Source organism: Phascolarctos cinereus, unplaced genomic scaffold, assembly GCF_003287225.1.
Source record: "Phascolarctos cinereus isolate Bilbo 61053 unplaced genomic scaffold, phaCin_HiC Scaffold_3;HRSCAF=262, whole genome shotgun sequence".
Taxonomy (NCBI): domain Eukaryota; kingdom Metazoa; phylum Chordata; class Mammalia; order Diprotodontia; family Phascolarctidae; genus Phascolarctos; species Phascolarctos cinereus.
Window position 1 is genome coordinate 73,700,242 of NW_027555736.1, and position 24,797 is coordinate 73,725,038.

Sequence of the window (24,797 nt, forward strand, 5' to 3'; positions counted from 1 at the left end):
TCAAGAGGCTCGTATTCTAATAAGAGGAGCCAGCACATAGTGGAAGGCTCAGCTGCATGCAGGGAAGACAGTGAAGATGCAACAGGGCTTTTGGAGGGCGCAGCAGTGGGCAGATACCTAAACCCAGTCGTCCTAAACCCTGGGGATTCAAGGACAAAAATGAAAGTCCCTTTCTCCATGAACTTACGTTCTATTGGGGAAAACATGCACCCATACGAATAAATACAAAATCATTTCATGGGGTAGCAGGAGGCAGTCCCTGCGCAAAGCTAGGAATTTTAAGAGGCAGAAGTGTCTTCCAGGCATGAGGACAGCCTGTACAAAGATGTGGAGGTGGGAGTTTGGCTGGATTGTAGAGTGCATGAGGAAGAGTAACAATAAGAGACTGAATTTCCAAGTTCTAGGAATGAGGCACCAGTGCAGAGGGAGACCCGGGCAGCCCAAGGGGAGAAGGCAGCAATGGGAAGATGAGGAGAAAGAAGCTGGGGGTGGCTAGCTGCCTCTATGCTTCCAGGTCCCCAGGCTCCCATGGATTCTCATAGCCTGCTCCTGGCTGGATGAAGCATGTCTTTAAATCAGCCTCATTACCAGGCTCATGGGGAGTGACCTCTTTCTCTGGCCTCTCATAAGAGGGGGCTGGCCTCTCCAGAGCAGGCAGCTTGCCAGCCGCATCAGCCACTGGCTCGTTACAACAGTCATCCGAGGGATCAGTGGACCAAGAGCCTGGGGAATGGCAAGAGGGACAACATAGGACTCCCAGAGGGCACAAAGGGAGTGTTCGGAACTCGGCTCCAATGAGCCATGTTGTGAGGCTGGGAGTCCTCCAAGGCAACAGGCCAAAGGGCCCTCACTCCCAAACTAAAAGGTCATGGAACCCAAACTTTCCTCTTATCCCCAAAGGAATAACTCCTCTCTAGAGTCAAGTGTCCCTTTCTCCAGCGGTGTAAAGACTCAGCCAGCTTAGAGGGGTCCCAGCCCACTTATTCTGGATGTGGGTCTGTCCCTACCCGCTCGTGGGCTGGCATTCTTTCATCTGTCCTTCCACCCAAAAAGACACTTCTAAGTACAGCTGAGTGAACCTCAGGAATAACACAGAAGGGGTAGAATGAAAAGCACACTGAACCTGGAGTCATGGGACCTAGGTTTGAATCTCAGCTCGGACACTTACTCCCTGTATGACCTTGGGCAACTAAATTAATGTCTCTGAGCCTCATCTTTCTTATCTGTAAAATGGGCAGCTAGGTATCAAAATGGATAGAGAGTGCTGGGCCTGGAGTCAGGAAGACCTGAGCCAAATGCAAACTCAGTCATGTACTAGCTGTGTGACCCTGAGCAAGTCACTAAACCTCTGTTTACTTCAGTTTCCTCTTCTGTAAAATGGGGATATCAATAGTACCTACCTTCCAGGGTTGTCATAAGGATCAAAGGAAGCATTCAGCACAGTGCCTAGCACATAGTATGTGCTATATAAATTGGTATAAGTAATAGTTATTATTTTTAAAAGCTGTTATTATTAAAATGGAAATAACAATGTAGGTGTTATTTCACTGTTTCACTAGGTTATTGTGAGGAAAGCATTTTGCAAACTTAGACTCATTATACAAATGTTGGTAGTATTATCAATAACAATAATAATGATTCATTTTTGTTATTAATAATAAGTTATGTGCATTGTTAATTATTCACAATAATTAGCGATTATCTGATTAAGGCAGCAAGGAAAACAGCTGAAGTCGGCAGGTCCCACGTATACTTGTGAGAGGCTTAAAACCCTCAGCTAGAGGGGAGAAACTAACCCCTGGTGATGCAGGGGAAGGGAGAAAATGGGAGCAGATCCCTTTTAAACCCGCGCGTGGGAATTGGATGCACAGCCAGCCAAGAGAAGGAACTTGCTAGCCAGAAAGAGCCAGGCATCCCCGTCCCCCAAATGATCCAAAACACAAGTTCTTCAGCATCTGTAGTCCTGAGCACCACCAGCAGAGTTAAGCAATACTTGCCTCTAAGTGCTGCTAACAGCCCCAAGACAGGGGCAAGGGGGAAAGGAAACTGGGGAGCTGAAAAAAAGAGAGAGGGAGGGAGAGGAGCAAGAGAGATACAAGACTACACAGGGAGGAGAGGAGCAGAATGCTTTGTTCTGTTGACAAGCTAACAGCGTGAGAAGGTGTCATGGTGTGGTGGAGTGAGCCCTGGATTTATAATGAGACCACCTGTCACTTACTATCCACATGACCACAGGCAAGTGACTTCATCTCTCCGTCTTCAGTGTATTCATCTGTTAAATGGGAACAATTAGACTAAATAGTTTCTAAGGTCCTTTTCAGCTGTCATCCTATGATCTACGATGTGCTGAGGGCAAATCTGAGCCTCTCCCAGGTCCACCACATGGTGGCCATACCCAGGCTACTACTGGCAGTAAAATAAGAGAAGGTATTCTGGACTATCTTATTTCCTTCAATTCAACCAATATTTAGCAAATGCCTGTTTGGAGTGTATACCCTGGTCTCCTTGCCCAATGCCTTCCCCAAAGTGGGCTATTGATAAACGTTTGTTGATTGATTGATTGATTGCCCTGGGCGGGGGTGGGGAAGGGGAGATTGAAGGGTCCTCCCTAGCAGGAGGACCTCCTGCTTCTCCTGACCTCTCTCCATCTGTCTGCCCAGGACATCGCCACTCCCAAGTTCTCTATGCCATCCCCCTGTCCGCACGGTCATTGCTGCTGACTTTGACAATGACCAAGAGCTGGAGGTTTTCTTCAACAACATTGCCTATCGAGGCTCTTCGGCCAACCGTCTCTTCAGGTAGGCCCTTCCCTGGGGCGTCTGTCCGTTCACCCTGCACAGCTGGAAGGGCATCAGGGAACAGAAGGGCCAGTCAGTGAGCTGGGTGCCAGGCTAGGAAGAAGAGATAAGACTCAGAAGAGATGCAAGCGTTTCAAAGAATTGATGAGCGACAGAGGGTCTCGTGATGGATAAGTGGCATGGTACTGCATAGCAGAAAGAATACTGGATTTGGAATCTGAGGACCTGAGTTCAAATTCCAATTCTGCTACTCACTTAGCTATATGACCTTGGGCAAATCATTTAACCATCGTGGGTCTTCGTTTCCTCATCTGCAAAATAAGAGAATTGGTGGGGCAGCTAGGTAGCACTATAGATAGAGCACCAGCCCTGGAGTCAGGAGGACCTGAGTTCAAATGTGGCCTTAGACACTCACTAGCTGTGTGACCCTGGGCAAGTCACTTAACCTGGATTGCCTCCAAAAATGAAACAAACCTAAAAAATAATAATAATAATGATAATGGAGGTTGTACTAGATGACCTCTAAGGTCCCTTCCAGCTGTGGATCTATGACCCTGTGATGAGATGTTTAGAACCTTCTGGTTCTAAGTCTTTGGTCCTAAAACAGAACAACGGATGTTCAGGAACCAGTCAAGGCAGGGACCTTAGACATGAAACCACAGTGTCTGCCAAAGCAGCTGGGGAGTACGGTAGATAGATTAAACTTGAAATCCTGCCTCAGACACTTACAACCTCTGTGACCCTTGAGTGAGTCACCTAAGTTCTCTCTACCTCAGTTTTCCCATCTCTGAAATGGGGATGACAATAGTACCTGCCTCTTAGAGTTGTTGTAATAACTGCAAACCCTGAAGCACTATGTAAGTCCAGCCCTGACAAATAGGGCAGAATGCTGGCATCCACATGATGGAGGCAGGAAGGACTTTAATGGTTTAGAAGATTTAACGGTTGAGAAGGTGGATGCTGGAGGAAGATGTAAGCATTTCTGTATCACAGTGAGAGAGGAGGGTGAGTGTTTTCTATGAGAAGAGCAGAAACCGAGATGTGTTTCTACAGTCCTGAGAATTGTCCCTACTGCACCTAGGTACCAAGTAGTCTGACCTACCTGCTACTTTGTAGGCTAGTGGGGCTCCAGATTGCCCTGAACCCTGACCAGAGGAGCTCATGGGGCTCACTCGGCTAAGTAAAAGGGAAAAGAACAGGAATGGGAAGGCCAAGGGTCTGTAGGTTCTGGAAATTTCCCAGATCCCTGACTCTGCTCCTCTGAGCCCCCAACTCCCTAGCCCAGGAGCATGGCCAACTACTATTAATAAAAGGCGAGGGCTATGACTAAGCATGTTTTAAAATATAATTATTAACAAAGCATCAATCCTGACTGGATGTAATCACTCCCTGAAGGCACCAGATTTACTAATTAGGTGCCTTGCAAAAAGCTTATTCACGACTTCCAGATTAATTGCAGAAGATCAATTGCTCATTAACAGAGACGTGCTTTTCTTCTCAGGGTAATAAAGTGTCACTTGCCAGGGGCCCCTGAGCAGGGAGAGGTAGATCTCATTTGTTTCTCTCTGGCCCCAGAACTCAAGTATTTTTACTATTCTTCTCATGACCCTCCGCCTTTCTCCTTCTCCCACACAGACTCTGCCCTCCCCCACCTAGCAGCAAGCGCCAGGCCCAATCAGATGCCCAGACACCCCTTCCTCGGCCGTAGGGAAGGTTGAGGGGCATCAGGCTGGCTTGGGGGCTGGCAGGGAACAGGTTAAGCACATGGCCGCCCACGTGGGTGAGTGTTTACTGCAGTCCTGGAGGCACTGCCCCTAGCTGTGGCCCGGCAGTCAGTTGCCTGGTAAGCAGCCGTGCCCACGGTCCCTGTGGCAGATGGTTGGGTCCTGAGCACACAGTGGTGAGTATGAGAGGGTCTAACAGCTGGGGCCACTGCACAGCTGGCTGCCCGTGGCAGTTTTAACCCCTTCCAGCACCACACGGCTTGGTCTTCTCACCTGCCCCTTTCACTGGACAGAGCCCTCTTCCCTCATCCACCAAGGCCCTGCTCCACTCTCCTTGGTCCTCCAGACCCTGCGTGCTCCAGGCAACACTGAGGGTCGGTCCTCCTCATCTGCATATTTGAAGGTTATTCTTTGAGGGCTCTTAGACTATAATAATAGTCTAGGAGAGGAACAGAAATGTATTCAGGACACGGGTGACAGACTGGTCAGAGTACAAACATCCGTAAAGGAATTAGGTATGTTAAAGACTCTAGCACTGTGTACACAGCTAGTCTAGATAGGTCCCCAGCAAGCAAACACAAACACAGATATGGTATCATCACACTTTCTCAAATTACATGCACAGCTCTCATACGTGCAGACTCACCATGGACCCTTGGCCAAATACACATTACATGAATAGAGACACAGACACACAAAGACACATTCCTTCTTGACAGATTCACATATTCCAACAGAAAACTCAGAAGCTCAAGGGACCCAGCCAGGGCTAGTCCCCTTCCTCTCCAATCTTCGTTAAAAATGCTAATGGCACCAAATGAATCCAGGAAGCCTTCTTTTTTGGCCCCATCGGAGCCCTCCAGGGGCTCCCAGTTACTTTCTGGATCAAATTCAGCAGCATCCTTCAAATGTGACCCAGGGGCAGGTTTCTGGTGGCCCATCCATGGCTTTCTGTCCTCCCCCACATTTGCTGTATACATCGGGTGCCAAGAATCTGGGTCAGTAATCATAAAGAGGGAAAGACTAGGGGGAAGAGAAGAGAAAGAAAAATTGTGTGGACAGCTGTCGCGGCTCGGCCCCCTAAATATAGTAAGGGAACGGGAGGAGGACACCCCTGTGTAAAGAGTATAGGGTTGGTTGCTTTCTATTTACGTGGCTTCGTTATGAATGTGCCTTTAAGGAAATCACTTCCCTCCTCCATCCCTCTGTAAGGGAAAGGAAGAACCCCCTACAAGCCCTTGGGTCACTTAAGGACATCTCTCTCCCCCTCAGTCTTCACTGTCAATCAGCTGTCTTTCCCCAGGCAGTCTACAAACTACCCATAACAAAAGGGGAAAAGCAACATGTGCACAAATAAATGAAATCCTATCAAAAGAGAGGAGCGACAAAGACCACAGTATGGGGGCGAGCAGAGCAGAGGTGTGCTGTGTGGGCATTCCAGGCAGTGCCAAGGACACCGTGGTTCTCAGTAAATATTCAGCATTAATACCTACTGTTCACGGAGTACAAGGATGGATGTTTGTGCTCTGGTCCCAGCAGTTCCTAGAAGAAGCCAAAGCATTGCTCCGCCCCAAATTTACTGTGTGGCCCTGAGCAGGTTATTTCCCTCTCTGGGAGTCGGTTTCCTCAAATATAAAATGAGGAGGTGCTGCTAGATGATATCTGAGGTCTGTCCCTTCCAGGCCTCTGTGATTGTTACCTTTTCTGATGAAAAATTAGGAGTGAGGCGAGTAACTGGTTCCAAGAAAGGAGCATTGACTAACACGGGCAAAATGGAAATTGTGGACCCTCCAGTTCTTAAACGTTTTTGGGTCATGGCCCCCTTTTAACAATCTGAGGAAGCCTAGGATAATGTTTTTTAAATGCGTAAAAATGCATAAGATTACAAAGGAAAGAACCCCAAAGTTACTGAAAATAAGGGTGCCATTTTCTTTCCTGTCGATCCACAGACCACAGGTTAAGAACCCCTGCTCCAGAGGCTAGTTTTTGACGCTGTTTTCTCTCTTTCACCACAGAATCATCCGCAGGGAGCATGCTGACCCCCTCATCGAAGAGCTCAATCCTGGAGATGCCTTGGAGCCCGAAGGCCGGGGCACAGGTAAGAAAGTGTCCAGGCATTCCCTGGTGCAGATCTTCTAGCTCACCCTTGTCCACATCTCAAAATGAAGGTGGATGGTAAAGTGCAGCTCAAAGTATAGTTCTCCCCTCCCCCCTTTGCCCACCTAGTCAGGATCACAAAGAGAAATGGGCTGGGGGAGGAGGGGTGGCAATGCAGTTTTTGGCATCTATGGTACAGAAAGAGGGAAGGAGGGATTACCCATTCCTAAGATTCCAGGGCAGGAGGTGGGAGTTGGTAGGATGGAGGTTTCTATACTGATGTTCATTGACAATGCAGAGGTACTCCTGTAAAGGATGGAAAAAACAGAAAATGGTGGAGAGACTCTGGGCCCACTTCTGTTCCTTGCCTGGGAGGTTCCACGAGTTCTGAGTCCTTCTATCCCTCGGCAGTGGTAGAGTAGGAAGACCACTGGACCTGGAATCAGGAGAGTCCTAGGTTCAAATTCTACCTCTGATACTCACTTAGCTGTGTCACCCTGGACAATCACTTTATCTCCCTGACCCTTAGTTTCCTCATCTGTAGAATGGGAATAATGATGAGACCTACCTGAAAGGCTTGTTGTGAGGATCAAATAATACACTACCTGCAAAGTGCTTTGCCAACTATAAATGGCCATGTAAATGTCATCTCATATCAGCTGTTATTACTAGCGCTGAACAAGCAGCTAAACGAGCCAGACCAGGGAGGACTGGGGCTCTAGAAACTAGAGAATTCAAACACGGTGAGATAAGACCATAAGATCATAGATTTAGAGATGAAAGGGAAATTCAAGGCCATCTAGTACAATTGCATCCTTTTACAGTCGAAGAAACTGAGGCTTTGAGTGATGATGTGACCTGTCCCAAGCCACGTAGCTGGTAAGTGGGATTTGAAGCCAGTTTTTCTGACTCCATATTCCTCTGGCCCACGATGAAAGGGCCCCTGACCTTGGGAGGGGAGAGATGGGGGGGGTTGGATGGTGCCTGAATACTTGCAGCCTTTCCCTCCTCCACCCTCAGGCTAATTGGGGCTGTGACAGCCTGGTTCTTGGCCAAGTGGATCTCACCTCCAGCAGGCCCCTGGGCAGATCCAGGTGGGCTTTAGCTCCTAGCTGCAGGAAGGACTTCTAGCTTCCAGGCAGCACCATAGCCATTCACTCCTTCCCCCGGTCAGCTTGACGAGCAGCAAGCAGCTATTAATGGAGGTACTGAGGAGGCAGGATCTTGCTTGGTTTTTTGTTTGTTTCTTTGATTTTTAGTTTTAGAAATAAATTTATGAGGTCATTTGGTAGAGGAGAGCAAGCCCAAAAGAGCAAAGACAATTTATATTTATATTTATATTACAAATTTATATTTATATTACAAATACATTCTATCATATCATATATTATACATACAAATATATTATATTTGTATTAGATTATATAGGCTTTACTCAAGGGTGCCTGCACATGAACCTGTACACAGTTAAGCAATTTTGCCTAGAAGGTAACTCTACCTTAGTTCTTGACATAAGCCTTCCCCCTTGTCTGTTGTGATCCAGCCCTGTCCCTCATCCCTCCCAGGATCAGGGGCAGTTCCAGTGTGGGGCAGTGGAATGTGGAGTCAGGAAAACTGGGTTCAAATCTTAGCTCGGCTACTTACCTCCTATGTGACTTTGGGAGGGTATTTGACAATACCATAAGGGCAGAGGCCGATCAGTCAGTCAAGGAGCATTTATTAAACACCTACTGAGCACCAGCTACCAGGTAAGCACTAGAGATACAAAGAAAAGCAAAAGCAGCTCCTGCCCTCCAGGGCTTATAATCTAATGAAGGAGGCAACATGTAAACAGCTCTTTACAAGCCAGATAAATACACTATAAGTGAAATACACTATTCTCTGAAAGAGAAGTCACTAACATTAAGGAAGAATGGGAAAGGTCTCCTGCAGAAGGTGGGCTTTGAGCTAAGACTTGAAGCCAGGAGTCAGAAATGAGGGCACCTAGCCTCCCAGGCATGGGTGACCGCCATAGAATATGCATGGAGTACCACGTGTGATGAGCTTGTAGGCCAAGTATAGCTAGATCTTAGAACAGCAAGGTGGTATGGTGAATAGAGCGCTGGATCTAGAATCAGGAAGACTCATCTTTGTGAGTTCAAATCTAGCCTCAGACATTTCCTAGCTGTGTGACCCTGGGAAAGTCACTTAATCCTATTTGCCTCAATTTCCTCATCTATAAAATGAGCTGGAGAAGGAAATGGCAAAACCAATCTAATATCTTTGCCAAGGAAACCTCCAAATGGGGTCACAAAGAGTAGGACATGACTGAACAACATGTCTGGATCTTAAGAATTCTTGGAGGAAAGTAAAGTGTGAGAAGACTGGAAAAGTAGGCAGGGGGCAGGTTATAAAATACTTTTAAATATCAAGGATGGGATTTATGCATATTGCGTGATGGAGGTAATAGGGAGCCATTGGAGGTTGTTACATTGGAGAGAGGGTGCCATGGATAGGAAAATAACTTTGGCAGCTAAGCAACTTGTCAATACATGGAACTAGAAATCGACTAATGATGAAAGAGACTTGTAGCTTGGGCCATTTACAGGTCAGCAATATCAGTACACTTTAACAAACATTTATTATGCACCTACAGTGTGCAAGGCACTCTGTAGGAATACAAAGCTAGATATGATACAGACTGCTCTCAAGAAGCTTATGATCAAAGAGAAGAAAGACACAAGGAATCATACTACAAGGGGAAATAAATATAAAGGAGTTTCCAGGAAAAGTCTACAAAGTGTTTAAGGAGAGAGACTTCACTTTCACCAGGAGAACCAGGGAGTAGGTTTCAGGGCAGGCTACAAGGAAGAGTTGAGTCTTGAAATCAGGACAGGACTTTGACAGGTGAACCATGGGAGTAAAGGAGGCATGAGTAGATGGAGGGCAGAAACAGGGGATAAAGTAGCTCGATTTAGCTGGAGCATTTGTGAGGGAGAGCTGGAGATGGAGGTTGAAGCCAGATTATTTGGGGCACTGAATGTCAGTATCAGGAATCGATATTTAATTCAGTAGGCAACGCGAAACCATTGAGGATTTTCCAGTAAATGGGAAGGGGATCAGGGAATTTCATTAGGAAGATTACCTTGATTGTGGGAAGGATAAATTGGAGAGAGAAAAGTATAGAGGCAAGAAAGCCAGTTGATTCACAACTCAACAACAGAAAGATATTCAAGACAAGGTCAGAGAGTTGGGGTTACCAAAATCAACAGCCTTTAGTGACTTGTGAACTATGGATAAATCTTTGTCTCATGTGAGTAGTGGTGACTCTCTGGCATTCTCTCACTAGGGCTATGAGGTTTGTTTTAATTATGGTTCTGTTGACATCTCTCATCCATTCTGCTAGCATGGTTCACAGACAGCCCCCCTTCTACACCCAAAGGTCAATCAATGCAGTGGGGGGCAGGTGTATTTCACATCCAACAGATCCTCACCCCACAGCCAGGATCAAGTAGGACAAATGAAGTACAAGATCAGAGCAGAGTCAACAACAAAGCTGGCTTGATACTGAGACCCAAGCTGTGCCTTCATGGAGTTCTTCTGTCTCACTGGCCTACAGGATTAGCTTGGTCCCAGGGTCTGGGGCAGAGTTAATCCTGAATGAAGATTAAGTTAAAGTTAAGTTGAGGTTAAGTAACCTCATCAGGAAGGATACAAGGTCAAGACGTCAAACCATTTCTAAGGGACCCTTTTCCCCAAAAAAATCACCAGCAAGAACTCATATAGTCTAGTTATCTGGAACCACTTTTTTGCCCCACCCTTTATGCACAATTTTTAGGGTTTAGGAGGTGGGTTTTCAGGCTCCATATTTTTGTGCTCTGACCTCCCTAGCCTAGAACAAGGAGTTAAGTCTGTGTTGTTACAGGGGGCGTGGTGACCGACTTTGATGGAGATGGAATGCTGGACTTGATCCTGTCGCATGGAGAGTCCATGGCACAGCCTCTGTCTGTCTTCCGGGGGAACCAGGTAAGTAGGGGACTGACCAACAGAGCCCATGTCAGATGAGACCTCATGGACTCTGGGATGAGTGTGGGAGAAAGAGTTAATGATCTCTGGACCAGCTTGAGGAATCCTATGACTTTAAAGGGAAAACCCAATGCATTCAGACTCTGAAAAAAACGAAGACTTGATCCTAGGATCCCTCCCCCTTCTCCTCTTGCCACCACACACCTTCTGCTTTTGTCCTTCCCTTCCCTTCCAGCATATCCTCATTTTGCCCTTCTCTATTTCCCTAGATCCTTCTTCTGTTCCATTTTTCCTTTTGCCCATTCCTGCTTTCCCCAGTTTCATTCCTCCTCTTTTTTCCTTACATCTCCCTTCGATCTCCATACCAAGGCCCCATGGCTATGTCCACAGATTTCTGCTACTCTTACTCCTCAGAGGATAACTGGGCTTTCTTCTCTTCACCTCCACCCTCAGGGATTCAGAAACAACTGGCTTCGTGTGGTGCCCCGGACCCAGTTGGAGCCTTTGCGAGGGGGGCCAAGGTGGTGCTTTACACCAAGAAGAGTGGGGCTCACCTGAGGATCATTGATGGTGGCTCGGGCTACCTGTGTGAAATGGAACCTGTGGCACACTTTGGCCTGGGTGAGTCCAAACCAGTTTTGCATAACACTGAGTGAGATCTGGGTTATAGCCTGGAGAGTAAACAGGGCTGAAGGTGGGGAAACTTTCCTGATGGGATCGCTTGATGTACTAGCCTAAAAGTCATGGAAAACAAGGTGGTAGAGTACAAAGTACTTTAGATTTGGAGTCAGGAGAAACTTGGGTTCCAATCCCAGCTCTATGCTACACTTGCCAGCTGTGTGACCATTGGCAAATCATTTAACCTCTACGGTTAACCTTTACAGTCTCTGTTAGAAAGGACCTCAAAGGCAATTCAATCCAATTCATCCCTCTACATCAATTAAAAAGCATTTATTAAGCACTTACTGTGAATGCTGACCAGAGCTGTAACCAAGACAAGGTAGTGGGGTCTTTGCCCCAAGGCATTGAATTTAGAGGGTTCTGACAGCACTTACAATGCATCCGAAGTGTGGAAAAATAGGGTTTATAGCATCTATTTAGCAAGAATAATTAGTTAAAATAGGAGCTACCAGATGGTACTGTTTTGATCTCCACTTCTAGCACTGCATCACTCCCACTGGTCTATCTCCCCACCACACCCCATGCTCCCAACTGAAGATGCATTTCATACTGAAGTTTCTCTAGCTGTGGTTTGAAGTTGTTGTCTCAGGTATAAAAAATTGCTCTGTCATTGACAAGTAGTTGTCCAATTTCAATTTCAGAACCTCCAGTGAGAGAGGACCCACTGCCTCTTAAGTCAGTTCATCCCACTTCTGGAAAGCCCGGAGTCGTAGAAAAATATTTCTTTACATCCACCTGAAATCTGCCTCTCTGAGCCTCAGTTTCTCAAGCTGCAAAATGAGAATGATAAGCACAAGACTACTTGCCTCGCAAGGTTGTTGTAACCCCTACAGCAGTTATGTATAAATGTGAGCGCTTCCTGGGGCTTAGACGTGCCAGCTAGATTTTCTTACCGATGTTCCTCCTGTCATCACCCAGACATCTCTTGGCTCTGCTGTACCCTCCCCAGACCTGTGCTGCTATCATTTTTCACATTCCCTTGCTGATGAGGGACTTCCACACGGCTCAGGGAGATGTGTGAAGGATGCCACATCAGTGGCTGGTTGACCCACCTAAGCCATAGTCCATAGTAGAGGCCATAGATCTAAAGCCAGAAGAGACCACAAAGACCACTTAGTCCAACATCCTCATTTTACATATAGGGAAACTGAGGCCCAGAGGCGGTGAGCGACTTGCTCAAAATCACACATGTGACACATATCCGAGGCAGGATTTGAACCCTGGTCTCTTGACTCCAGTTGGTTCTTGCTTTATGTGCCTGTTTAAAAGGGCCCTTTGACACCCCTCCTACCTGCCTCCCCAGTCTCTGCAGAGAAGATTGAGAGATAGTGTGTTGCAATGGAAAGAGTACTAAAATTGGAGTCAAAAGATCTGGGTTCAAGTCCTGGCTTAGCCCTTCACTTGCTGTGTGACCTAGGGCAAGTCATTTGACTTCTCTAAGCCCTAATTTCCTCATCTGTAAAATGGAGCTTATCATATAGGAGTGACTCCCTCATGGAGTTGTTCAAAGGTTCAAATGTGATAATGTACGTAAAGTATTTTATAAATACAGTTCAATATATACAGTTATATCATATAAGCTATTATTATCATCAACCAATTATCAATTATTATCAAAATAATGTTAATGTTGTCAACAAATTATTATTATCAATTGCCAGTCATTCATCCACTGTATTCTTCCTCAGACTGGTAGTAGTTTGGTACAAAAGAGAAACTGAAGGGTTCCTTCCCCTCAATCGTGCAGTCCCTCCTAGTTCTGTGAGCTCAGCCAGTTAAGCATTTATTAAACCCTTATTATATAACAGGCCCCTATATATATAGGCATTTTTCTAAGCCCTGGGGATACAAAGAAGGACAAAAACATGGCGCCTGCTCCCTCAAGGAGTTCTTCCATTTAAATGGAACAGACACTATCTAAATCAGTAGGTCTGTTTAAGATATCAGGAGGAGACAGACAGAAAGTAGTATGGGATGGTAAGGCACTGGCTGAATGGGGGGGGGCAAGAAAAGGCCTTCCCAGAAGATCTGAGGCTTTAGGGGGCAGAGCATTCCAGACATGGGGCACAGTCAATACAAATACACTGAGGAGCCACAATGAGGCACTTATGTACCTAGATCACAGAATAAATGGAAGACTACAAAGCCTAAGGAAGCAGGAAAAGCAGCAAGGAGCCACCTTGGGAAAACCCAAACAGAGGATGCTCATTGAGCCCCGAAGTGCATGGTCAGGTCTTTTGTGCTTGAGAGGGATTGCCGTGGAAGCTGAGGAAGGATTGAAGTGGGGAGAGACTTGAGGCAGGGACAATTCAGGAGATGCTAAGAAGAATCAAAGGGTACATTCCTGGCCCAGGAACTGATGCTTCCTCCCTACACCCGCACTGCCCCCTCCTAACCTTCCTCCCTTCTCCCCCCACCACACAAAAGGGCCCTGAGGCCAAACACATTCCTTAGACTCAGAAAAACCAGGGCCCATCTCGGTGAACTAGGACAAATAGGCGCTCTGAGGCTGGGTTCCTTTTTTTAAGAATGGGGACCCTCCAGGCCTGGCAGCCATGATGCCCCCTGAGCCAACTTAGCAGACAGCAGTCCCCACAAGCACAGATAGTGGAAGGTGTCCTTCCCAGTGGCTGTGAGGCCCATCATAAATCCCCAGAGTGCTCCCTTCACAGAACAGGGAGGGAGAAAAGGCTTCCTGATTGATAGAGACATAGACACTCTCCTAGGACAGAAGGGGACTATTGAAGGCAGGGAAGCTGATGGGGAAGGGAGAAAAGGAGAAGAAACCTAGAGAAAAGGAAAGAGAGAACAGAAGAGAGGCAAGAGGAAAAATAGGACAAAAACCAGTAAAGAAATGGCAAGATGTCACCATGCCAGGATCTCTACGCCTTCCTCCGACAGAATCTGGAGTTCAGAATTACCAGATGTTGAGATGGAGAGTGAGGATGTGGCTTAGGGCTGGAATAAAGAGTCAGGAGGGAAAATAGGAAGGAAGGAAGAGCAATGAGCAGAAGGGATGAAAGCAGGAGACAGACAGACAAACTGAACATTTATTAAGAACTTACTGTATACAAGCACTGGAATTACAAAACTAATCACTACCCTCAAGGATTCTAATGAGGGAAGAGAGTATATAAAAGGGATCTGAAAAGCTGGGGGCAGGGAAGGTTCCGGATAGTCAAGAGTGGAGCTAGGTTAGAAGTGAGATGAGCAAGTGCCGGACGGGAATTCACTAATGGAATGAAGGGGCTGCAGGAGCAGCAGGGGCAGAGCCAGTTCAGAAGATTTCAGATACTGATTACATACTAATATCACCAAGACGTGGCGGGGGGTTATTCCTTCCCTTGGGTGGTACATTCCCCACCCTGCCCACCTGGCAATACCAGCTACCCAGCTGGCCCACCCCTTCACATTGCCCTGGGTTCTCAACCCCTCCAGGTCCCGTGACTGCCAAATTCCTCTCCTAGCACCTTCTGGCTGGAGAAAGATGACATGAGCGCCCTTCCTCTTCTTCCCCACCCCCATCCCCACCAGCCACTTGGCCTACAGTCCTAAGTCAGGGGCATATTGGTATAGGATCATCAGTGGCATTCAGTAGCCAAAAAGACTCACCACTGGCCATGCCAGCAGCTGCCATCCCCTATAGTGAATTCAGTTCTTAGCTACTTTTATATTGGAAACAGAGTGGCTTTAGTGAAACACAGTGGAAACATAGATAGATTTAGAGTCAGAGGACCTGTGTTTGGATCCCTGGCTCTGCCACCACCCACGGAACCACTGGACTTTGTTCTCCATACCTCAATGTCATCAACTGTAAAGTAAGATCGTTCGGCTGGATGACATCCAAGGTCCCCTCGTTTTCTCAATTTAGGATCTTAGATCTCTTCCTCCCAAATCTTTGCCATCTTCTGGAACTCTCTGAAGCCTAACTCTTTCCTGAAGACATCTATCTCTTGGCCGCCCCTTCACACCAGCTGGCTGTTCCTTCTCTCATACCCCCTTTCACACAGGATCAGGAGGAGAAGTTGATATAATCCTTGCTCCCCACTGCCCCTTTCAGACCCTCCCTCTGCCTCCATCACTCAGCAACCCCTCTCCTTTAAAGGTCATTCTGTCCTGGCCGGAGCCTTCATATCATGTTTGCATCTAAAAGACCTCCAGGTCACTCATCCTCCCCAGGAAACTCCAAACTTTCCACACCATCTTATTTCTCCCCAAATTCCTGCCTCTTTTGAATGCCCTTTCTCACAGTTCCTCAGCCTTCTCAACTCCCATGACCCCTGTCTCCAATCTTCCTCAATCATATACAAGTGCTTTAGACATCTGCTTTCCCCCTCCCAACCATCACCCACACACAGGCATGTGAGCACACACACACACACACACACACACACACACACACACACACACACACACCGGCTCAGTTGAATTTTCCCCTACTGCCCCAATTCCTAATTTTGCCTCTGAATGAAAAATGCCTACATTAAGAAGGGGTTAAATAGAAAATACAGGACCAGCCAAGGCAAAAATGGGGAAACCCAGGCCTGGCAGTAGAGAAAATTGTGATTTCCAGACATTTGTTCAGTATCAGGAAAGACTGCTGTGATGAGGAAGGAGTGGCAAGGATGGGGGAGGAAAGAGGAATTTATGGAGAAAATTTGGAATCTCTCAAAGTGGAAATGGAGATGGTTCTCTGGGCCCTCCCAGGACAGCTTCAGGGAACTACCCTCCAGCCACCTGACTTAGACTGAGTCTGATGTCTGAAATCTTGAGTGATTGGTGCCCTCTCCTCTCCTGCTCTTCCCATCCTCAGAAATTATTTCAAAACCTGTTGTCTCTTTGAAGCACAATGAGTATGTAAAGGAACATGTTTACAACTGTATTGTGTAGTTGTGTTTTGTGTGTGCGTTCACATGTGCATTGCACTATGTGTGTTATTTTTATGCATGTTATAAATATGTGCAGATTGTATGGTGAGCATGCTGGGTGTGTCCATGCATTCTGTGTATGTAAACATGAGTTGAATGCTGTTGTGTGGGGCTGTTACGCTGTCCATGTATGTGCATTTTGCATAGGTATCTGTATGTTTCTATGTTGGTCATCTCTGTGACCCTTCCGTGACTTGAGCGCTGGCACTGCTCTCTCTGTGTGCCGCAGCTTGTCTGAGAATTCCCCTCACGGGGTTCACATCTTTGAGGACTCCAAGCCACATTATATCCATGGTTCCTCATCTTTGTGCACAGCTTTGTTGATTTAGTGAGTTGAGTCGTTCTTCAGAAGTCCCCCAGCCTTCTTTCTACCTTTCCTGTCTGGACTCTAATCCATCCTTCATTTTGAAGGCATCTAGTCCCTTAGGGCACCCCAGCTGGCCTCTCCAGGACTAAATCTAACTGCGTGTGATACTCCGGCCCTAGAATACTTGGGGGCGGGGAAGAGGGGTCTTGGGAGGAGGATTCTGAAGGACAATAACCTCTCTCTAACAAGCCTGTCCATCTGCTTTTGCTTCCGTACATCACTGTCCCCTCCAGTCTTTCTGGGACTTCTGCCTGCCTTAGACTGGATTTGGGATTTATTTCTCCCATGTGTTCATTTGCAATATTTAGACTGTTTGATCTTATTGGTTTTTTACCTCTGCCCTCATTTCTAGCCATGTCAGGATGCTCGTGGGGTCAGTGCCAATCACAGATCTATTAGCTTTCGGCTTAAAGCCTGTGAAGAAATCTCTCCCTCTCTCCCTCTCCCTCTCTCTCTCTCTCTCTCTCTCTCTCTCTCTCTCTCTCACACACACACACACACACACACACACACACATACACACACACAATGGAGAATACTGCATATTCTATATTCTGTATGGTTGTTTTAACTCCTAAGCTTCGGTTGCTGAATGTTCTTTGCTGTGTGGAGGCGGGTGGCTGTTTGTTACCCAACACATAAAATAAAATAAACACAAATCATTTCCCTGCCCCCACCAATCCATAAGTAAGCCTTCTCTGCCCTAGAGATGTCAACACAGAAGGCCCCTTTTAGTCCAGGCTTTCAGCTCTTTTTTTTTTTTTTTGCAAATAAGACAAGGTTAGTATCTAAGTTGCTGGAGCTCATTTGAGAAAAGAAAATTCAAATGGACACCCCCCCCCATAAAAATGGCTTTATTAAAGTGCAAAAATATTCCACCAACTATATTCCCACCATCTGTTTTGTTTCTAATTCTTCTGAAAAGAGCAATCCTGTTTGTCTCAATTGCCTTTGTCCTTTGTAACTGCCTGAGACTGCTCAGGGCTGCTCCTGATCTCCCCTGTCCTCTCTGCTTAATACCAAGGTGAGCGGTCTTCACTTGCAGCCAGCAGCAGGAGAGGAACACCCTGGACCCTGTACTGAGGACTGTATTTAGGGGAATCTGGGTGGCAGAGACTCTATCTTAGTCCCCTGGGGACCATTCCTTATCCTGGTGGCAGCTCTGACGTAGCCTCATCTGATCCCAGAAACATGGGGATTTAGCACCATGGGCCATCTAGTCCAATCCCATCATTCCCCAGCCTAGGCGAAATTCTTTTGGGTTTATTTTATTTCTGTCTTGTACCTACTTATCTGTATACATGCTATAGAATGCAAGCTTCTTGAGAGCAGGGACTCTGGGCTTCTGTGTATGGCCAGTGCCTAGCACAGAACCTGACACACATTAGGTGCTTAATAAATGAACTGAATATGGAGGAGGAAACCAAGGCCCAGAGAGGTAAAGGGACTATAACTTCAGGTCACCGGCAAGAAGGAGCTGAGCCAGGATGGGAGCACCCCTCTCCCAATTCAGTCATCTCCAGGGACTTCCTATGAACTCCAGGATCAAATATAAAATGCCATGTTCCGTTTTCAAAACCCTTCAGAACAAGGCCCCTTCCTACAGTTCTTTCTCTATTTTACTCCCTCCTCCTCTTTTATATAGTCCGTGATCCAGTGACCCCAGCCTCTACCTCCTGACTCCATGTATTTGCATAACCTGTCTCCCATTTATGGAAAGATCTCCCTCCTCACCTCATCTTCTGGCTTCCTCCAAGGCAACTCAAATCCCCGATACTGCTGCTGAAGGCCTTTTCTCATCTTCCCTTTACCCTCCACCCTAGTGCCTAAGACTATATGGCACTGACCCTTTGGCCTCATCAGAACCAATATCCCCAGAGAAGGTGGCAGACCACAGCTACCCTCTGCCACTGCTGCCCTGCCCAGTGCTCCAGTAACTATTTTGCCCCTGCTATAATTCATGTCCTGGTACCCTAGACTCCAGCCATGCTGACCAACTCCTATCCTAACTTCGCAGCCTAGGAAACATGGCACTACCTGTATCCTGGTGGGAGGCTAAGGGAGACGGGAAGAAACTGACTCCTTTCTACCCATGCTTTATACTATACAAGGAGATCCTGAAAATACTCTCAACTTGGGCCCTGGTGCTTAATAAATGCTTATTGATTGTTTGATTGATCACCATTTGACAGATGAGGAAACTGAGTCTCAGAGGCATTGAGTGACTTGTCCATGGTCACCCAACTAGTAAGTACCTGAGGCAGGATCCCAGGCCTCTCCTCAACGTAATTCTCTCCTACTTTTCAAGTCCAGGGCTTCCTGCACCAAATCTTGCCTAAGTTCACACAGCCAGTATGTGTCCCAGCCAAGATTCAGGCTGAGATCTCCTGACTCTAAACCCAACTCTCTTCCTGACTCTGGATGTTGCTTCTCAGATAACAAAGGTTTCCCCTCTAGTTGCAGTGGAAAGGTGCTGAATCTGAATGTGAGGTGCCAGAACAGATAACCCTTGGAGGATTACTGAGTTCACAATACAACATGGGCAATATGATATTGTCTTTCAAGCTGTCCTTTCACCAAAGGGCTCCTTGGGTGATCTTGTGGTGTCTTTGACTTCTTAACTGATGCAGATGCTGACGTAGAAGGGAATAGTTGCCTATGCGGCATCGTTTGGGTTCTCTGAGCAAGGGACAAAATGTCCCAGTCTTCTATGACACCAAGAGACAGAGTTTCTGGGTAATTAATAATCAATGTAATAATTAAGCTAGTTAATAATCGACAAACTGATGGTGAGTGATTTCTCTCAGCAGCCAAAGACCCCCAGTGGAGGTATCTTAAATACCTTTATGAAAGGGAATGCCCCTGACAAGTAAAAATCAGCCCTGATTGGTATGACATCTAATGAGGAGATGGGGCTAGAAGTCTTCAGCTCCTCCTGCTGAGAACCTGGCTTGACGATGTGCCTTAGCTGTCTCCAGCGATCTGGACACAGGAATTCATCTCTATCGAGGCCACCCTGGTTGGTTTTCTCCTTCATGAGTAGGGTCACCCTAAACTCTAATGAAGGGGTACTTGGACAGGGGCTCATTTCCTTCAGGGTAAGAACTGGATTCTGTTTACACTAACAGAAGTAAGATATCCTTGTTGGGTGAGGTCCAGCCCAAGATGGAAGAGCATGTTCCCCAAGGATTAGGGTTCCTCTCAATCAGCCATGTCCTTCAGAGGCTGACCTTCCCCAACAGCTAGGCCTCAATGAAGAAACAGAGGAGAAAAAGCTTGCATACTAATTTAATGATTGGTTATTAATGTAACAGAAAGATAATTTCTCTCACTTATTAGGGAATCAGCTGGCCTAGAAGTCGCTACATAGCCATGCCAGGTGTCCCAGTCAATTCGTATTGACTGTGGAGTATCCCCAGCTTTCACCCTTTCGCCCAGGCTCCCAAGGTTCATGAGGCTGTCCTAAAAGGGTATGCCAATTATAACCCCATCCTTCCAGCCCCTTTTTCTCAGGGGTGGTCCTGCCCCTGAGTGCAAGGCTGGGTTTTAAATCCAAGAGATTTGAACCTACAGACACACCAGGTAATATGAGAGTAAGTAAGATATAAAGTTCTGTAGGTAAAGTGAATGAACTTCAGGACTTAGGGTCAGGAAGACCTGAGTCTGAATCTACCTCAAGGAAATTACTAGCTGTGTGACCCTGAGGAAATCTTAATCTCTCTCAGCTCCTCATCTGGAAAATGGGTATAATAATAGTACCTAACTCACAGGTTGTTGTGAGGATCGAGTGAGATAGATGATCAATGGAAAGTGCTTTGCAAATCTTGGAGGTTATATAAATGCTAACTGTTAGATTGGGCACTTATAATCGGACTGGGGAATCCTTAATGATAATAATAACTCCCATTTCTTTAGCACTTTGGGTGCTCAGATGCTTTCTTTATAACATCTCAGTGAAGTAAGCAGTACACGTATCATTATCCCCATTTTACAGAAGAAAAAAGTGAGACTTAGAGAGGCCCAGGGACTTGCCCAGGTTCATGTGGCTAGGAAGTGGCTAAGCTGGATTCGAACCCAGGTCTTCTGCCTCGAAGTCCAGTACTTTCTTCAGGATTTCATGCTAAATGGACTCATTATGCCTGTCCCCAAACGCTGTGTGTTTATTTTGTCCAGGGGTGGGGAACCTGCTGCCTTGAGGCTGCATGTAGCCTTTTCAGTCCTTAAGTGTGGCCTTTTGACTGAATCCAAATTTTACAGAACAAATCCTTGGTTCTCCACCCCTGGGCCCTAGAACATAACGGGTACTTAATAAATGCCTACAGCTTGGTGGATTCTCCTACACACGAGGTGCCACTTGCCATACTGGCTTACATAGCACAAGCCACAATGGAATTCCTTAGTCCCTAGTCTCTAGGCCTCAGAGAGGCAATAAGGTCCTAGCACACAGCGCTGAATCAATCGAGAACCTGGATTTGAATAGTGACCTTGCCACTTACTACCATGTGACTATGGGGTAAATCTCTACCTTTCTCTGAAGCTCAGCTTAGAGAAGGTTGAACTCCGTGGCCTCTGAGGCCCTTCCAGCTCTAAATCTATAAGCCTAAGATCCTGGATCAAATATAAACTCCTTGAAGCCGGGGATTCTTATTTTTGTTTTTGTATTCTCGGTGCCTATCACAATGCCTGGCACACAGTAGCTGCTTAATACATGCTTATGAGTGATCAACCTATCATTCTGTATTCTTAAAAAATAAATAGGATCTGGTTGCTATTCCCTTAGTTTCTTCTCCATAACAATTGTCCAGCAGAACGATTTGGGGCAGAAAGTGAATCTTATGTTTCTCTCCTCTACTATATCTGTCCTCTCGCACTCCACAGGACAGGACGAGGCCAGCAGCGTGGAGGTGACATGGCCAGATGGTAGGGTTGTGAGCCGAGGGGTAGCCAGCAACGAGACTAACTCTGTGCTGGAGATCCCCTACCCCCGAGAGGAAGACGGGCCGCTCAAACCGGCGACACTGGAGGTGGGCAGAGGTTCTAGGCCCCACCTTCCCTAGAAGGCACTACTCACAGCCCCATAGAAGGGAATCCAGAGATGGTGGGCCCATAGCTAAAGTGGATGCTCAGTTCTTGTATCCGAGCTATCCTAGCCCCAGAATGAGCAAGCTTTCCTAGCAGGGACCTCTTGTGACCTTCAGAACTGAGACGAAACTTCTTAGCAAAATGTAGGGCTCCCGGTAGCTCCTCCCTTGCCTATGAGGGCAGCACTTCTGACCCTCTTGGCCTCTGAGCTGCAGCTGTGAGGTAGTAGCCTTGGGTATCCCTCCTTCAAGTCTCCCCAGCACCACAGGCTGGGGGGGTGGCCAAAGGAGGAAGAGGAAAGCCTAAAAGTTGGGTCTCCTAATTCTGGCTCACAGATTCCACTATGGAGAAGGGGAAAGAGCAGGAGCTTGAGGTATCCACAGTTGGGCTCCTGAATCCCTTTTGGTCTAAGTACAAGGGAGCAAAAGACCTGGGAAAGAGGGAAGAGGCTGCCTTCAGGGCACTGGATCTGAGCTCAGCTTCCACTTGATCCGGGGTGTGGATGGCAACTGCTTTGGTGCTGTGACCACAGAGGGACTGGGACAGGGTCATCGAGGCTCACTGGTATCTCTACTTCCTCCCACCATGCAGTGCGGCCAAGGATTCTCCCAGCAAGACAACGGACGGTGCATGGGTGAGTTGCTAACAGGGCCCACGTGTCGGAGGATTGGGGAAAGGAGTGACCATGGAGCAGCTTCTAGGGAAATAAAACATAAGGCCCTGTCCAGGAGTTCAAGAGAGAAGGGGTGGGAAGGACCTTGAGGAATGTGATATTAGAGGAAAAACAAATCCATGACAGAAAGAACAAATTGATGCCTTAACTGAAACACATCTTGGCATTCAGGTTCAAACCAAGCAAATGTTTATTGATTATCTACTGTGGGGACACAAAAATGGATATGAAACAGACCTTTTTCTCAATATGTTTACAGTTCAATGGTGAGAGGTAGAAGACAACATCTACATTTTAAATAACCATGTTACAAGGGAGATTCACTAGATGTGTGACCCTGAGCAAGTCACTTAATTCTGTTTGCCTCAGTTTCCTTATCTGTAAAATGAGCTGGAGAAGAAAATGGCAAACCCAGTAGGGTCATGGAGAGTTAGACACAATTGAACAACAACAAAAGTCAAATGTAAAGGAAGGGTCTGGACAAAGTGCTTTGAAAAACTTTCAGGAGCAGGAAGGAGAGATCCCTACAGAAAGGCTATGTAGAAAGGAATTAGCAAGGGAGGCTGTGGATGGCATAGTCTGGTCCAATAGTTTGATAGAGTGTCACCATCCTGCACTGGAAATGACCAGCCTTCGCCCAGCTGCTCATGTGGGCTCTCATAGACTTCGGGCTGGAAGGGACCTTAGAGATCACCTAGTCTAGCTCCCTCCATTTATAATTGAAGAAAGCGAGTCCCAGAAAGGCCAAGGGTCACACCAGTGGCAGGTGGCAGAGCTGCTGCAATTTGAGACCAGGTCTTCCACCTCAAACCAGGAGCAGCCTGCCTATGGCGAGCAGAATTCAGTGCATGCAGTTCAGTAAGCATTTAAACACGTATCATGGCAGGCATTGTTCTAGGTGCTAGGCTTCTGGGCTGGGCATCATAAGGGAGCATTGGCCATATGCCAATGGGACACCTTGCAAGGTAACCCACAGGGCAGTTGAGTGATGAGATGGGTAGTCAAGGCCACCCTGAGATGGGATGACAGTATGGGGTGGTGGACATGCCATGGCTGTAGTTGATGGCTGGGGGGCATTTGTAAAAATGAAGAAGCCAGCAGTAACATTCAGACTCCCGGTGTTTGCCAAGGTCTTCCAACAGAAACTTGGCAGCTTAGGATGCCTTGTAGAGTTCTTCCCATGCAGTCGACACTCCAGAATTGTTTTTCCATTAGGATGATTGGCAGGGAGAAGGTGCCCAGCCTGGGAAGAATTTTTATTCACCGGTTCCTTCAGCTAGCATACATCTGGTCTGCTGAGTGAGTGCTTCCTCTCTTCCTTTTCAGACACTGATGAGTGTATCCAGTTCCCATTTGTGTGTCCCCGGGACAAGCCAGTCTGCATCAACACTTACGGAAGCTACAGATGTCGAACAAACAAAAGGTGTAGCCGTGGCTATGAGCCCAATGAGGATGGCACAGCTTGTGTGGGTGAGTGGAAGACAGTGAGAGTCCTAGAGGCAGCCCAAGAACACGGGGAGGGTGGTATGGGCCAAATAAAATCATATTGATTCCCTTAGGTTTGGGCATCCCTCATATACGGGAATGCTGTCCCTCAGCTTTCCTATCAGTTTGAAAAGATAAATTGAGGGTTCCCTAGATAATACTCCCATACAAAGTAGTGAAGCGTCCATCTCCTAGAGAAGTCATTGTCCCCTTGCCCTGTGCTGAGAAGCCATACACACACACACACACACACACACACACACATGCATGCATGCACATGTACACACGCAAGCACATACATGCAAGCACACGTACACACACACACTTTTTGACACTTTTTGTTTTAATGGGGAGCCCAATGTGCATTGGGCCCAGCTTGTAACTGAAGAGTTACAATTCTCTTGCACTCATATCTTCCTTAGACTAATGCTCCTGTCATTAAGTCAGTGATCCTCTTCCTACCTGGGAAATAGATTAGCTCTTGTTAACTTCTGTCTGAATTGGCATTTCGCTTCTTCCTCCCCTCCTCCTCCTCTTCCATCTCTCCCTTTATCTCTGTCTTGTTTTTTTTTCTCTCCCATTCCTTCTGCAGCTCAAGTGGCCTTTCTAGGTGGATACCCCTCTGCCGCCATCAGAATCTCTGAGTCTCCCTCTCAGGCCTCCTTTCTTTTTCTAGGCCTTGGACTTTGTCTTCAGTTATATGCACTTTAATTCCCATCAATAAAGAAAGACTAACAACCTTTGTGGAACTGAATCTCTCTCCCTCTGCCTGTTTCTCTGTCCACCCCCCCAGTAGATACTGCAGTGTTCCCTCAGAGTCATTGAATGGACAGCAGGGTCGCCATCTTTGAAAAGGGAAAGGGAAGTTATGGATATTTTTGTAAACAGAGTTGTTTGTGAATCCTTTCTTTGCATGTTTTCTGAGAAAACAGAAGGAGAAAATGCTCCCTCCCTCCC

General features: G+C 46.8%; 1 protein-coding gene across 1 annotated transcript in view; it reads left to right on the forward strand.

The window, feature by feature from the left end:
* CRTAC1 (cartilage acidic protein 1) overlaps window positions 1–24,578 on the forward strand; it is a 183,599-nt gene extending 159,021 nt beyond the window's left edge. Inside the window, 10 exon segments of the mRNA XM_020996911.2 lie at window positions 2,661–2,693; window positions 2,695–2,798; window positions 6,538–6,620; window positions 10,524–10,624; window positions 11,078–11,117; window positions 11,120–11,245; window positions 21,479–21,624; window positions 22,274–22,316; window positions 23,682–23,825; window positions 24,433–24,578. Coding sequence (XP_020852570.1) covers window positions 2,661–2,693; window positions 2,695–2,798; window positions 6,538–6,620; window positions 10,524–10,624; window positions 11,078–11,117; window positions 11,120–11,245; window positions 21,479–21,624; window positions 22,274–22,316; window positions 23,682–23,825; window positions 24,433–24,551 — 939 coding nt within the window. The 3' untranslated portion in view covers window positions 24,552–24,578.
* The last annotated feature ends 219 nt before the right edge of the window (window positions 24,579–24,797 follow it).